The 17,024-nt window shown below is 32.4% G+C and overlaps 1 protein-coding gene across 1 annotated transcript; it reads right to left on the reverse strand.

Moving 5' to 3' along the window:
• Positions 1-10,030: 10,030 nt before the first annotated feature.
• LOC130985222 (prefoldin subunit 6) lies at positions 10,031-12,230 on the reverse strand. Its single transcript, XM_057908058.1, has 5 exons — positions 12,004-12,230; positions 11,804-11,874; positions 11,591-11,715; positions 10,996-11,056; positions 10,031-10,310 (listed from the first exon to the last, which is right to left on the reverse strand). The coding sequence occupies exons 1-5, from the start codon at positions 12,071-12,073 to the stop codon at positions 10,254-10,256; spliced, it is 384 nt and encodes a 127-aa protein (XP_057764041.1). The 5' UTR covers positions 12,074-12,230; the 3' UTR covers positions 10,031-10,253.
• Between the last annotated feature and the right edge of the window lie 4,794 nt (positions 12,231-17,024).

Below are 17,024 nucleotides of genomic sequence, written 5' to 3' on the forward strand. Positions count from 1 at the left end.
TATATCATTCAAAGTAAACGATCTTTTATTCTAATACATCGCATCAAAGCTTCTATTTATTTCTTAATTGAAAAAAAAAAAAACTTCTATTTTTCTCACCCTCAATTTCTTTTCCCAAAACACACTGAGACAAACCTTGTCTATGCATATGGTTAGAGTGATAAAACATGATTGATAAAATAATTCATCTTAATTAAGTGTTTGATTTGCATGATTGATAATTCGGCCCGCATCTAATCATTCAGTTGAATGATTATTTATCACTTCAAAATTGAGTGAATTATTTAATTACTCTTCCAATCCTATCAATCTTATATATCACATCAACTAAATTAAACGCCCCTTTTAAATAGCTTCTTTTTTGTTGACGAGGGATAAATTACACTTGCAATAGCCTAAAAACTACATACATAGGAGGGGTAAACCAAATTTGAAAAAACAATATGACAGGCTAATAAACCCTAGTTAATAATCACAAAATTAATTAAACTAAAGTATATAAAGTTGAAATTGAAGAAAGCATATATAATAAATTAAACAAAATTGAAAGTGGAACACAAAGTGGGACATAAAGTGTGGTACACTTAATCTCATTCCTCCATCTATAACCACGTGGATGAGATTCGAACTTGAAAACTTTGAAATTTAATTTAGATTAATTACCACCAACCTCACTATACTTAATAATATTTCCTCCTTTTGAAAGAGTGAGTAACCTATGTATGACACCATCCTCATCACCCTCAACTAAAAAAAAAATGGTAGCCTTAATATTGACATTTGAAAATTGTCACATTAATTTAAAATCTATTAGTGCAATTAATGATTGCTTCGATGTACTACGAGAGAAAAATGTATGAAATGTGATAGTTGGTAGTTCCAATTTCGAAATGGTGAGGCCCCTCATTAGTGTATAATGGAAAATTTCCATGTGCATTCCATCCATTACTACAAGATTCTGTCCACAAATTATTTAGCCTCGCATCTACTGCATGACCTTGTGTCTCTCTATTTTTGTACACCTAATTCTTCATCTAAGTTTTATCGAATATAGCTACTTATATATGCAAGCAAATATACATCTCCACTTAAAAATCGTTTCATAAAATTGTCTAACTCCATCGACGAAATTCGCCGCAAGAAACGACACAGTTAACGACGAAAATTCATAAAACGACATCGTTAACTATTACGTAGAGGATGCTACATTTTTCGACCGGCCCATTTACATCTAAGTGAAATTTTAATTATTTGATTGATCACTTTAATTATAGGATTGTATTGTCGCGTTTAAATAATTAATTTATGATACGTGAGCTAGAATAATGCATGTGCCATTTTTATTACATTTTAATAATATATATATTTTTCCTTTACAAAAGAAGGAAAAATTGGAAAGTGGAATGTGATTGGTTGGGGAGGTTTAGTCAACTAGGGGATCATAAAGAGATGGTAGAAACGTTGGATCTTTATTTGAAGTTGAAACAATAAATGTGGGCTTGTTCAATGTCCAGTTGCATGCATTTCATTTCCAAATCTCATTTTAATATATATACAAACTTTCCAAAACTTCTCACTCATGATTTCATGGTCCACTTTTTTCTTTATTGCTATATACTTATCCTCTCACAAACTCATTATATATTCTAATTCTATTAAAAAAAATAAAGAGAAAAGTACTTTTTTTAAGTTGAGGCAACTACTTGGAGCATCCGCAGCCATCGAGCCCCATTTTCGGCTCGCATGTGGGCCCCGTCCAAGCCATCAGGCTCTGTAGCTGTCTAACTCCACCTTCGTGCCTGATTTGTGCCATGCTCCCTGGCGGTGCAACCACGCGCCTCTCTCTCTACCCTTCCATGTCCATTCGAGCCCCCCCCCGCAATAGTATACAGCTTGTGCTCGTTCTGTGAACCGCGCTGTAACTGCTCTTATCCGATTACATGAATATATCTTTTTTATATATTCGTGTAATCTTGCTATGGCTGTCGTCCTCAATACTATTGTTATGGTGATTATTTAGTTTTAAAGCATCTATTCATGTATATTTAATTACATAAAAGTGCATATATTTTGGTTATGGTGGTTGAATTTATCATTATTATAGCCAAATGGCTATTTTTCATAATAAGTAATTATTGGGTTGTTGTTCAAGTCGTTAAACTTTTATTTGTAATTATATTGTTTTTATTTGTATTAAAATTAGATTAGTGTGCTATACTAAAAGCAATGGCTTAAATATAACACAAATAAAAGTGAAGGATCTAAACTTTTCACGAATATGGATTCCTTTTAAAGGAGTACAAGTACTTAAACTCAATATTTACGAATATAATTATAGGGACACAATTCAAGAACAATATTGAAAGGTATATGATAATGATCTAATTATGCTTTATTCCTTCTTGTGATCAAGAACTATCACTTTCATAATAAAATTTTAAAAAAAAGTATCACTTTAACATAGATTAGGCCCTTCCATGAACGGTTTCATAAGACTTACTTTTTATTTCCCAAACGATGTTATACGCCACAAACCCTAAATGATATTGTTACTCTATGCGTTACATATAATACATAAAATACTAGTGCTATTCTAAGTAAAGGGTACAAACTGATTAAAATACTACAAATTATAAATTTAAGGGATATTGACACGTAAATATATACAAAAATTATTAGTCAGTTTATAAATTGCATATGAGCTTAAAATTATTATAAAATTAATATATAAACTTTTCATTTCTTAGTACTCCATAATTTTTCCACAATCTCCAAATTTAAAGCTGATGTGGGAGGCCAGAATTTGCTTACGCAGACTTATCATCCAATGCAATACATCATTGTTTTTAACTAAATTAAACGATGTCGTATTGGACACTTCTCCATGAATTATGCAGGCACAACAAGCCGAGAACCCCAAGAAAGAAAAATTAATGAGTTGCAGCAAGCTGGGAACCCCAACTTTTCAGGGCAAATAATCCAACCTTTCTTGAGGTTCTCTCGCGGCTTGTTGTTGTTTTAATTCATGAGAAAGTGCTCAATACAATGTCGTTTTATCTAATTTAAGACGATGTAGCATTGATCGTCAGACGATAAGTTATATATATATATATATACATATATATATATATTATATGAATAATTTGCCCTTGGATCATCAACATCTATCATTGATTCATTCTGTTGGATAAATTTAAGATATTGGAATCGAATCTCATATGGTGCACAAATTTTAATTTTTAAAATTCAGACATTTACACAACGAATTCAAACATTTTCAACATAGAATTAAGATATTTAAACACGATTTTTCAAAGATTAAATTTCAACCGTTAGAGTGTGGGTAGATCTGTTCCTACTTTATACTCTAAGAATGGTTTACAACCTAACACTTTTTATATACATAAAATCTAGAATTGAGAGAGAGAGAGAGAGGCAAATAAATGATTGAATAAGTTCTCGGATCTAAGAAAGCTCATGTCTTGTCCTCACAAAATAAAATTTGAATGCAAATTAATCAAAAGGGGATTTGAGCCATCATTTGTGCTTAATTTTGAAAGAAAGCTTTGGCTCCAACTATGACACCAAAGACAAAAAATGAATCTTTTATCAGAATCTAATCTTTGGCTCATAATTAATGACGACTTAATAAAAGCCGATTCGTCTTTCTCATCCAACAACCAAACACGCCCTTGTGGTCCTTCATTTACACACAGCTTAAAGACTGCTGTAACACATGCTATTTAATTTCTCACTTATTTAATTTTCTTATTTAATAGTAATATATATGGGACCATGCAATTTGCCCACGGATTGCGAGCTTACAAGAAACCTGCAGAAGCTCATGCAGATTATTTTATTTGAATAATTGTCTCTTCGTGTTTGTGAATATATATATAGCTAGGAGGATATTTTTATAGTAGAAACAAATTTGTACCGTTAATTCTTGTATGATCTTCAATTATTATAGAAAAAAAACATTATAGTAATAGTAAAAGGCATTATCATAAAAATATTATTTTACACATAAATTAAAAAATACTAGCTACCCCCGTCTCACAAAAACATGAACATTTATAAGTGGTGCGTGTTTAAAAAAAATGTTAGATAAAAGTGCATTGTAAATAGAAAAAGGGATCCCACTTTTTAAAAGTAGATATAAAAATAAAGGGATTGTGATAGGGCATTGTACAAAAATAAAATTGTTCATGATTTTATGAGATGACCCAAAATAACAAAAAGTTCATGTTTTTGTGAGATGAGGGAGTAATATTTTATACATAAAAGAGCATGATTTCAAGTAAAAATTAATCTTGACCACACATTTAATTAAGATCTATGGATTCGTTTTTAGTAAACACAATAAGAATGGTTTATAATAGAATTTATCACTATATATATATATATATATATATATAGTATTATTCTTTTAGCATGGTGGAGTGATCTATAGCCTATGTGTATATGGAGGAATAGTTCAAATCAATTGTTGTCAAGAGGGAGATGATTAACCAAATATATACTTCATAATGGTCATTATTTAATTCCATTAATTATAGTGATGCATGAAAAAACTTAATCGCGTTAAAGTTAATCAAGTATTAACCTTTGCACTTGTAAATGGCCATTATTTAATTCCATATATGGTCATTATTTAATTCCACTATATTTGGAGTTTTTGGAGATGATGATTGGTGGTCCAAATATAGAGATGTCGAAATTAGATTGGTCAAGAACTGAAATGCATGCACTCACCATGTAGGCCACAATTTGATCGACTTAAATATTTCTTAGCTAGCTAGCTAGGTCAAAGATGATGTACTCTATGAATGTGAGTATTAAATTGCTATGAATATCTTTTTCTACGTAGAAATTTATAAATAGTGTATATCTTTATGAGGTTGATGAAATATGCGAGTATTATCAGAAAAATAAATGTTGTTGATCTCCATTCCGTTACACATTATATTAAAAAAAAATCATTAGGGTTGGAAAATTCACGTGATCCATTTATGATAAAAGTTCAATAAGTATTCTAAAAGATATTACTATGAATAGGAGTATATCTTTTGGAAAATTCAGAACTAAATAGTATAGTTAATAGTATCTTTTAGAATAATTAAATAGACCGGTAAGTTTACTATTTTTAATTATTCTAAAATATATTAATATTCTACAATTCTCAAAAGTATTTATGATAAAAATTAATATTAAACTATACTAATGCCCCAAAATAGTAATAGGATTATGCAAAGCCAAAATTTTAATCAATTTTCTAAATATTTATTAATTTTATAATAAAATATAAAATTGCACTAATTAATACTCTGAAATGATAGAACAGAGAAGTTCAATTTTATAAGAATAAACTCTTATTTTATAATAATAATAATATTATAAACGTACAAGTTCATATAGATTCTAAAGGAACGATCGAAATAAATGGATATTAATTACATCTCATCTCATGCACGCTTTACCACAATCTCTTCTTCCTACATGACATGAGACGTTGCTCCTCCATTCCGTGAAGCTTGAGTAGTATTCATTTGCGGATTGTTCTTCAAAGTTTGAGCACTTTTTTTATGCGGTAAAATTTTTTCCCTTTATTCACCTTTTTATTTTTTCACCTACCACACTTAACACATAAAATATTAACTCTTTAAAACTCGTACCAAAAAGAAATTGTTCAAGTTTTGCGGGACAGAGAGAGTACATATTACTTAAAGAGTGATGTTAATATGAGTGGCCATAAAAGCTTTAAACTCAATGTATTTAAATATTTTGTTCGAAATAAAAATAGAATGATACTAGTTTTATTATTTTGTACACATTGTAGTCTTTTTTATTTTTTTATTTTTTTAAATAAAAAAATATAAAAAAATAGCTACAATGTGTAAAAAAATAAAACTAACTAATCATAATTTTATTTTAAACATAAAAAAATTAATATATAAATTTTATAATTTTTTCGTCGTATTATGGCGGCCAAACAACTGTGCCCTTTTACTTAATGCTGCAAAAGATACCACAAAGATTTAAAAACAAAGTGCAACTGCACTAATTCATCTGTTGACTGCACATAAATTAAAGTGCTCTTATATTTCAAGAATAAATCATTTGGTTGAAGATAAGTATCTCACCGCATGGAGTCAAATCAAATCTCAACGTGATGTTTTAATTTTATCGAGCCCAAATGATGGTAGTACCATTTCACCACCGTATTTGAAGAGAGGAAAATCAACACTACAAAATAAATATATAAATAAATAAAATCAATTTTTTAGGACCAAAAAGAAAATCTAAATGTATCTGGCGGAAATTTTGGCATAGTTGAGAAGTACCTATTTATATTGCGATGCCACTATTGAGAATGATATCTAGTTAATATTATCCTTTGGCAACTGAGACTTGAGAAGTTGTATTATCTTGTGGAAATATTCTTGTTTTACATCATTTTATTTGATATTCAGATAAAAAGGAAGTGGGACATTGATTAAATACAACAAAACTCTAGCACGGAAAATAGATATCACGATATATTTCATCATGAATATAGATACTAATTACTCACTGTGTCCTATTTATAACGTATCAAAAAATGAGGCACGGAAATTCGAAAATAGAGATTTAAGCAATAAAATGATATTTTTTAACTTAAGTAAGAAAAGTAGACGAGGAAATAGAAAAAGAAATTAGCGAAAAAATAAATGCGGACATAGATAGAGAAAATAAATAAAAATAGGACACAAATTAAGAAATTACTTTAATTTATTTTCTTTTTTAAATTACTATATTATAAATGAAGCAATTCAAAAATAAAATTGAAATATTATTAATTAGACAAGATAGTGCTATCAAAGTAAATTGATTGGCTAAATTGGTTAAGAGATTGTAATACAAAGTAATCAAAAGGCGCAATTATTCGTAAAAGGTGCGCTTCAGATTCTTTATGCGACCGTGTAAAACGAATTTAGTGGGACTCAATACTTAAAGATTACAACAATAGTCCAAAACATAAATAAGTGTCAAACCCTTATTTTCTTCTCTTTTTTTGGTTAATTACATATAAATGATTAAATTTTCAAAAAAAAAAAATTTGTACATTAATAATGAAAAAATTATTAAATTTATTCAGCTATTAATATCTTATCAATTTGCTATCTTGTCGATTTTGACATCGTGGCATGATATAATATACTGCATGGCATAAATATTACGGCATAGAAACAAAAAAATGACGTCATGTTATTGAGTTGGATGAAAATGATTGAGTTGGATGAAAATGACGTCGTCTCAGGCTTTCAGCAACAGACAATTAAAAGCCAAGATTCGGCTCCACGAATTTGCTTGGAACCAATCGAAACCTAACCCTGACATTTGATCCCTCTCACTTTCTCTCGTTAGCTTCAAATCTCTCACATTTTCTTGCCAGCTTTAAGCTCTGATGCTTGATTTTTGTCCTAATTTAATTAAATATTAATTTTGAACGCAAATAACACTGCTTTAATTTACTCAATCCGACATTGTTTTAGTAGTTGGTAGATTTGGACTCAATCCGATATTGTTTTAGTAGTTGGTGGATTTGGACACATAAGATTTCAAACAACCATTTTAGTACTAAGTTTGGTAAGATAGCAAAATAAGAAGAAAAAAAATTAATAATTAAATATTTTTAATAAAAATTTTAAAGTTAGAGTGCAAAGTAAAAATTCTTTTAAAATTCAATAATCGAATCAATCCTTTTTCTTTACTTGGTGAAGAACTATGGATTTGAATCATATACCTCATTGTTAACATAAACAAATTTATGTCTTGTAACAATCACTCACACAAAGCGTGCTACATAAATATAACGTGATTCAAAACCATATATACCTATTATCAAGTGTAAACCAAACCCACTTTTTTATATACTCCACGTTACGAGGGACTTGGGCCCAAATGATACACCACTATAGCTTTGTAAGTTGCAAACCACAAACTAGATGCTCTATAATATCATGTAAACAATAAAAACTAATACTCCCTCCGTCCCATGAAGCATGATACAGTTCTTTTCAGCACGAGAATTAAAAAATTGATATTTTTTGTGTTAAGTGTGGTAAGTGAAAAGATGAAAGAATGAAAAGGTGGATGAAAGGTAATTTTTTTTGTCATTTTTATAAATAGATCAAGCTTCGTGGGACAAACCAAAAAGAAAACTTTGTCATGCTTCGTGAGACGGGGCAGAGGGAGTAAATGGGATAATCTGTTATCAATTAAATTTTGTAAAATTAAATACCAAACAATAACCACAGACTCTAACTAGATATGACAAACCTAATCAATACTTGTAAAACTAAATTAAAGATAAATTTTCTTTTTTCCAAAAAAGACTAATTAATAATGGAACATCAAAAGGGAGGATAGATGATTGATTGCCACATCTAAGATATGAAGCATATGGGCATGGAGAGGCAAGTAAGTGATGTGGTGGAACCCCCAATTCTCGCCTGCAAACAAAGAATTTTGGGGGCAAAAATCTAAATCAACATTATGGTACGATAAAAAGCGTGGATGATTATCAACATCAAACAACAGTGAACTGCAAAGTAGAATTTTTCAAATAGCACATGATGAATTGATGATCAAATTCATACTATTATTAGTGAAGCCAGACTATCGCAACGCGAACGTCATACAATTTCGTCTATCTGTAATGCTACTGAATAGCATAACCCTGTTTCACATAGCATAAAATCCCAAATAATCAATATTGATATACACACCATTCACGCGTGCTTGAAAATAGAATATGAAAACCCTGAAGCAATTGCACTGCAACTGGAAAGAACATTGCATAACATAACATAACATAACATAACATAACATAACAGAACTCAGCAACACAAGCAAGAGCAAAATCTGAAAGATCTATCGAGTACATGAACACAAAAATCAACCCCTGGTGCAACGTGACGTGAGGGAGACCTTAAGTTTCAAGATTCAAGGTCATTATATATACATGAGAATTTCTACACGACTGTCCAACTTTATAATTATGCTTCATTCAGAAAATCCTTCAAGAGTTAGCTTAGTGAGAGATGAGAGTGCAGCCACTATGTCCTGCCTTACCCGCAGATACATATGCTGCCTGCCAGTTAGTATGGCAGTGAAGATGGTTATCCAAATTCAGACATTTGACTTTGAATAAATCCATCATTTTTACAGAAACCTGCAATCATGAGAATATTCTTCCTGCAATAAAGAAAATTCTCCACTCAATTTATACATGTATGACTGAACAGTATGTAGACATGGAATAATCACAAGCAACAGAACAAATATAGCAGGTTTCAAATCATTCTTCTATATTCTAAAGATGCGAAAAAGAATATTATGCGGCCAAAGGAAAAATGTGCAACTTACTATAAACGCCACAATCGTCATATTTTCTCTAGAGAGTTCATTTGATGCCAAATTTGAGCATTTCTATGGCTAACACGTACTCCTTTTCTTGCAAAAGAGAATCATGGCTCTAGTGTCCGGGTTTCACTTACAAATGCGTTCAACGATGGCTGCTCCTGCTCCTGATCACATTGTTCCTTCTTATCTAAAGAACTTCTGATATGGAGACCTTCTTATGCTATTTTATTCCTTCCCATCATTAAATTAAGCTTCACCTTAAAGCTTTCTTATATTCTATACTACTACTAATCTAAATCCCTTTCAACCTAAAAGCAGCATGATTCTTCCAGCTCTAAATTCATCTCGTAGAGAATGAATTTTAAGATTTCAACCTCAAAGCAGCATAATTCTTCCCTCTCTAAACTCATTTCCTGGAGTCAATACATGACATATACTCCTTTCAAGACAAAAATGACAGAGAAAGGTATGTGCAAAGAAGGAAAAAGTTAAGCAACAAAACAGGCTATAATTTAAAGACAAAATCCGCTAGGAAACAAATAGATCTAAACTAAAATTACAAGGCTGAGTCCAGTCATGCACCACAAAAGCTGTGTTAGGCAAGAGATGTTATGACCGATACTGATACAACCCCTATGAATTCCATATGAGCACAATATCATCCATCAACAATGTTTTCAACTTTCACATGTTACATGGAATATATATGAAGTTGATAATACAACGACTAAAGTCCTCATCATTTACCTACAAAATGACAATATTAATGGATGAACTGCAATTTTGAAATAAAGAGGCCACGTCTATGTTCAAGCCAACCAAGTTACAGGGGTTGCACGTGCATATTAGGCCTTTGCTTTTCCAGCCTGAAGAGTCTGGATTCTTTGTTGTAGCTTGGAAATCTGCAAAAGCACATTTGATAAATCAAGTGAAGAGAGATGCTAGGAGAAAATACTAATGAGAATGAACGAAAATATGCAATGAAAGAACAGGAAATAAAAATGATGCTAGTAAATTGGCTAATTCAGTAGAAAACTGTACCAAACAACATTGATGTGAAAGCCGAGAAATACAACTGGTCTTGACAGAAATGGATTAAGTTCTTTCAAATAGGTAACTTTTTGTTTCTAGGTTACTAACAAAAGCACAAGCAGTAATCAAGTTCTTGGAACTTTACAGAGTAAGCAAACATTTTAGCACTCCCAAAACAAATATTGAATAGCTCCAAAAGCTGCTAATGTAGAGGCTTATCAGACATTTGAAAAATTCACATCATCCATTTCAATTTTACATAGAATGTCTGGTAGAAACATGGGCAATCCAACCCCATGACAATTATACAGATGCTATCAATTATTCATTCCTATAATTCATAACGTTTGAGACATCAGAATCTCGTGTGACAAGCTCCAAGCAGCAGAAGATGTTTCTTAATTAAATCCTAACAAGAGAAAGTTACCATTGTATGCCAAATCAGAGGAACAATAAATTGTGATGAGAACAAATTGTGATGAGAATAACTTTCGCATAATGATACACATAACTCCGAAATTCACATAAAAAGGACAAAATAGATCAGTGTCTAACCGATTCTTGCTTGCTATTTAGCTTTTCTTGTAAATCTTGAAGAGTACCATCTAAGCGTTTCCTGGAGCAAGAAACAATATCAAAAATGAAGGGCAAAGCAATAATAACCAAATGGAAAATTCTTCAACTCTAAACCAACACCTCACAATACATGCCAAAAATAATAACCTTTCATTACTAGTTCGTTAATAAGATCAGATGCCAATGCATTAGTTGTCAAAATATTGCATCAACTTCTAATTAAATTTAAGCAAAGGACATTTGTTTTCCCAAGTCCCAGTTCCACACTTTATATAGCAATTACCCTTCCAATAAAATGGATCTTTCTTAATTTTTCAAATACTAGTTCATTAATAAGATCTTACGCTGCCAATGCATTAGTTGTAAAAATATTGCATCAACTTCTAATTATATTTAAGCAAAGGACATCCCTTTTCCCAAGTCCCGGTTCCACACTTTATATAGCAATTACCCTTCCAATAAAATGACTTAATCTATCCAAAAACATTATATGTGCAGATTTTTTAGCAAGCATATGTGTGATCCTGGTGAGACTTTTCCTAAAACAAACATCAGCAAACCGACAAGAGCATACAATTCGGCAGAGATGTATTCTATCCGTTTCCGAACATTGGCATTAGCCTCAGCCAAATCCTGCTTCACTAGCACCGGACCAATCAATTTGTACACATTCGTGTCCTCGTTCAACAGATCCAGTTCCTTCAAACAAATTCAAGCACAAAATCAGAAACTCTCGTTGAAGCACTGCAAAACTGCCGCTTAAACTCAGAAGATAAAGACGAACTACCTTGAGCACAAGCTCGTTTTCTCCGAGCTGAATGGTGTACTTCTTCTTTACTTGTTGGTTCTTCTGAATATCTGCGCATTTGTATACAACAACTTGATTCGGACAAGAAACGGAAAACAATACAATCACCGCGTCTGCGTGTAAGCGCGCACGCTAGGGTTTAACACCTGGAAATTGGAGAGGGGTTGGAGAAAACATACCTTTCTCAAGTTTTCTGAAATCGTTGGCTTTGTTCTCTAGATCGCGTGTCAGCTCCTTGATAGCGGCCATCACTCCGCCGCCTCGCGCCTCCAGAAAATCCGATTACTTTAATTTTCTAGCGACGGCGCTGGAAATCCGATCTCGACCAGCTACGTAGTGCAATGCAGTAGCACGAGTGTTTGAACAAAGAAATTGTGCATCGCAATTGAAATGGGCCTCTGATATTAGGCCCATATTTTGGGCCTTGATGGCAAACATTTGGCCCAACAATCAAATTATGGAAATTTTAATACAGTTTCACACCCCTTTTTAAAAATATTTAGGGCGTTCGGTTGCCGAGATTAAATTGATCCGAGATTATTCGAGATTGAGTTGCTCCGAAATTAATTTAGTCACATGGGTAAGCTAAGACTTGCCGAAATTAAATTGATCCGAGATTGAGTTGGTCCCAGATTAATTTAATCACAGAGATCTAAGACTATTCCTATCTAACACTATCTCGAAATTAAATAGAATCATGTCTACCTAACCGAACAAGATATCATAAAATTAATTTAATCTCATACTATACGATCCTTCAAACCTAAAATTCAAATCCTAATTAATCATGCCTTGTTCATGTGAATGATTACGTGTCGGTGTGGTTGATATGGTAGTTCCACAAATTTCAAGATTGGTAATATTTTGAATTTTATTTATTGATTATCCCAAATTCATCATTTATATATTTTTAATTGAATATTAAATATACGTGCAATTCATCACACTATTTTTAATTAGATTCTAAACATGCACACAAATGCCATCATTTTTTAGTAGGGAACTCCTTGCGCCTAAAATGAGATTCAAAATATATCTTTACATTAAAATCAAAGTGTTATATCCTAATTCAAACCACTTTATTATACTAGTGCTTTGTAAATTAATTAACAAAAATTAGTAAGTTCAGATATTTATAGGTATATTGCTATCATTGATTTAAATGTATGAATATAAGTTTGATTATTTTTTACCTTTCACCGCGATTTAACAATTTGACAAATCATGTCGTTATCAAATTGTATAGTAAAAAAAAACCAAAATCAGAACTTAACTTGGAAAAACATAAAAGGTGCATGTCACTATTCACTTGTCACGTGTGACTTAATTGTGATTTCTCTAATTTCACCAAAAGTAGTTTGAGCAACAAATAGTACAAATTAATACTGCAGTCCGTCCATAAAAAATAATTCTAAAATGGAATGACACGAATTTTAATAAAAAAATTAATTTATTGTAAGTAGAGAAACATTCCTATTTAAAAGGTACTTCTACATCATATAATAAATATCCCATTACTCTTAGGCACATAAATTAAAAAATGTGTAATTAATAGATAAAATAAATTGTTATAAATTATTTAAATATTAAGGGTGTGTTTAATTTTTATTTCTCTAAATGGAGGGATAATATAATGAGGCATAAATTTATTACTTAAATCTTGTTTGGTTTGAAGGATAATATATTTATCCACTTCTTATAAGGTGGTTGTAACACCCTGTATTTTGAGAAGCTATTTTATGCCCTAGCTCGTATTTAAATTGAGTTTAAATAATAGCTAGAGGAATAATGCACGTGGGCGAATAAATGAGATAAGAATTATTTTTGAGAGCTAATAGGCCGCAAGATTATTTTCTCGGGCCTTATAAATCCTATTATGGAGAAGCCTATCTTCGCCCTATATTTTAATTGAGATATCTATGTGATAATAATATTTTACGTGGTAGAATATTCACATATGATTTTTGATGCATTGTTATTATGATATTAGATATATCATAATTGAGATAAGTTTTTCCCACACGGAAATAAATATATTTCTGTGGGATATATTCCTACACACTAAAGTAGTGATGTATAGTAAGTTAAGCATATATGTGTATATTTTTCTATATCTCTCAATCTCTCTCAATCTCTCTCACTCTCTCTCAATCTCTCTCACTCTCTCTCAATCTCTCTCAATCTCTCTCACTCTCTCTCAATCTCTCTCACTCTCTCTCACTCTCGACTCTCTCTCAATCTCTCTCACTCTCTCTCACTCTCGGTCTCTCCCTCTCTCCCTCCCCTCACGCACACTTCTCTCTCTCCCTCATTACTTCATTCCTCCCCCATAAATGTTGCACACATGCAACATTAAAACCTAACTAAAGTAGCTAACCTAGTTAGCCAACACAATCCCACCCTTTAAGCTCACACATCTCTCTCTCATATCTCTCACTCTCGGTCCTCTCTCCTCCCTCCTCCTCTCTTCTCCTTCTCTATTCATTCCATAGGATGACATATCCACCATTAATCCACCTTTGACTAACAAGATAGTGTAGTAATGGCAAGATCACACACACATGCAAGTCCTCTCTCTCTCCCCCTTACTCGGTCTCTCTCTCTCTCGGCTCTCTCCTTTCTCTCTTCTCTCCTTCTCTCTTCTCACTCTCTATTCATATCACTTCATGACATCCTCACCATTACTTCTTCAATTAAAGCAAGATATGCATTAAGTGAAGCTAAGATCACACCATCACTTCTCATCAAAGCTCATCAAGAAGCAAGCTCCCTTCTCTCCCTTTTTCTTCCCCTTCGGCCGCCCCTCCCCTCTCACTTCACCACACTTTTCCATTCTTGTTTCACCAAATATAGTAAGGATTAAGGAAGCCAAAGTGTTCTAGCAACACATTAAAGCCTTCAAGGGTGTATCAATCTTAAGCACAAGCTCCAAGAGGATTTCACATCATCCCCTACTCCACCTCCATTAATCTTGTGGGTAGCAACCTCAACTCTCCCTTCATGTTGTATATATATATTTTTCTTGATATATAAGCATGTTTGTTGAGGTATATAGAAGCATGATAGTCCCCTCTCTACTCTTGTAATTTTCGAAAATTTTGATAGTAGAAAGCATGAGAAATTCTTTCAACTTTCCACTACATTCATGTGCTCATACTCCTCTCCATGTTAGATACATGAAAGGAAGAGATATGTTTCTTGAGAACCCTTGAAAGGGCTATGTGTTATGATTAGTAAAGCATGATAAGTTCTTAGAAAGAAAATGCATGAGAATGTTGGTGAAAGCATGAATCTATGATGATATGTGTAAATTGTTAAATTCGACCATTTCGGGAAATTTCTTACGTTCTGTAACTGTTGAGTCGACGAGGTTTCCCTCGTCCAACAATCTTCAAAATTTTTTGGTGTGTATATATACGAGTCTTGTAAGCACTGGTAAAATTTCAGGTCATTTGGACTTGATTTACTACCTTTTTAAAATATAAAACTTTTACTGCACATTTCCGCCGAGAATTTAAGAAGGCAGTCTGTGGAGTCACACTTTTCAGTAACTTTAAAAAATATTCAGCCTCCCAAATTTTTATGGGAGAAATATACACGTGTTATACAGACTCATGTAAAATTTCAAAGCTTTTGGACAACGTTTACTAATTTTTAAAAATCCTAACTTCCAGTCGTGCCAAACTGCCGAATCTGGTAGACTGTGGGAAAACACCCATATCTCTTAAACCACTTGGAGTTTTTCAGCCTACTTTTTTTTTAAACGAAACTAGACTCAAAGAGGTTTTCATTGGTATAAGTCTCGAATCCAGGAGATTCCTGAGTTAAAGCAGTTTATTCGTTAAAGTCGAGACAGAACAGAATGTTAAACTGGAAGTGTCCGAAAATTTTGCCTTGATTTTGTGTTAAGAATTTTTAAAGGGTTTTGGTGGAATTATACACCATGATATGGCATGAAAATGCTACTAGAAAGTTTTATAAATATTTTTCAAGGCTTATATGAATATTTGGGATTTTCCCCACAAGGAAAAAGATTTCAAGTTCATATAATGACTTTCAAGTCATTTGATTATTAAGATAAGTTATATGCATATTATGTGAAATAAGTGATTATTTGAAGCATGTATGATTAAGTGATTTTTGAATGCTATTTGCCTAGGATTGAGAGTCCTTTAATTGGATAAGATATCCGATTATTTTGGGAAGTCCAGTTGGGTAAATAGTGGAAAAGTTATAAGATGAGATTAAGCACATGATGAAAGTCTAAGCTTAAGTATGAGATATGAGTTAGATGAGATTCTAACTAGAGTTTATTTTGTCACATGGCAATCTAAACACGTGCGCCACTAAAGGTTCGAGTGACAGCCGGCGTTAGTACGACCCCGGGCGTTACGTCATCGACTCCTGAGACAGGTGGGCTTTATTCTAACTCTATTATGGCAAGCTACCATAATAATGAGTTCAAATGCAAAGTATTATGAAAATAAAGCATGATGAAGCATTATTGATGAGTACTATGAAAATGAAGCATGTTGAAGCATTATTGATGCATATTATGAAAATTGTCATCTTGCCATATATATATTATTGATGAGAATGAGATATGGTATGTTGCCTCTATGAAAGACATGATTATGATCATGATGCAAGATATCGGCCTTTGACTGATCTAGATGACAGTAAAGGTTTTGTGCGCAGAGGTGATCGTGAGCCGTCTCTAGTCGGCCGGTCACGGTGATTTGAAGGAGGCCTCCTTCTCTTCACCTAGTATATATATGTATATGAGTTCTCATAGTTGGCACATACCGTGAATATAATGTCTGCAGACTAATGATATTATTATGATGCAAATGAGATTATTATGATGCATATGAGCTTATGACAGAAAAACGTGAACAGGTATTTTTAAATCTCATGTAAATCCTGTTGATGCATTGAAAAGGGCAAGATTGACATATAGCTCTAAGAGCAAGATTTAAATTTATTTCCGGCATGTGTCCACTGAGTGCTTTTTGGTACTCAGCCCTGCATATATTTCTAAATGTGCAGGTCTGGCTTGGCGCGAGGATGGGTGAAGGCTGTTGGAAGTGTCAGTTGACAGTGTCTTTCTATGTCTCATGCTTATCTTATTGCTTTGACTCTATAAGATATTATACTCCCTGCTATATGTCTTCACACATATAGTAATGCATCGCTGCAC

The sequence above is a fragment of the Salvia miltiorrhiza genome, chromosome 5 (genome assembly GCF_028751815.1).
Source record: "Salvia miltiorrhiza cultivar Shanhuang (shh) chromosome 5, IMPLAD_Smil_shh, whole genome shotgun sequence".
Taxonomy (NCBI): domain Eukaryota; kingdom Viridiplantae; phylum Streptophyta; class Magnoliopsida; order Lamiales; family Lamiaceae; genus Salvia; species Salvia miltiorrhiza.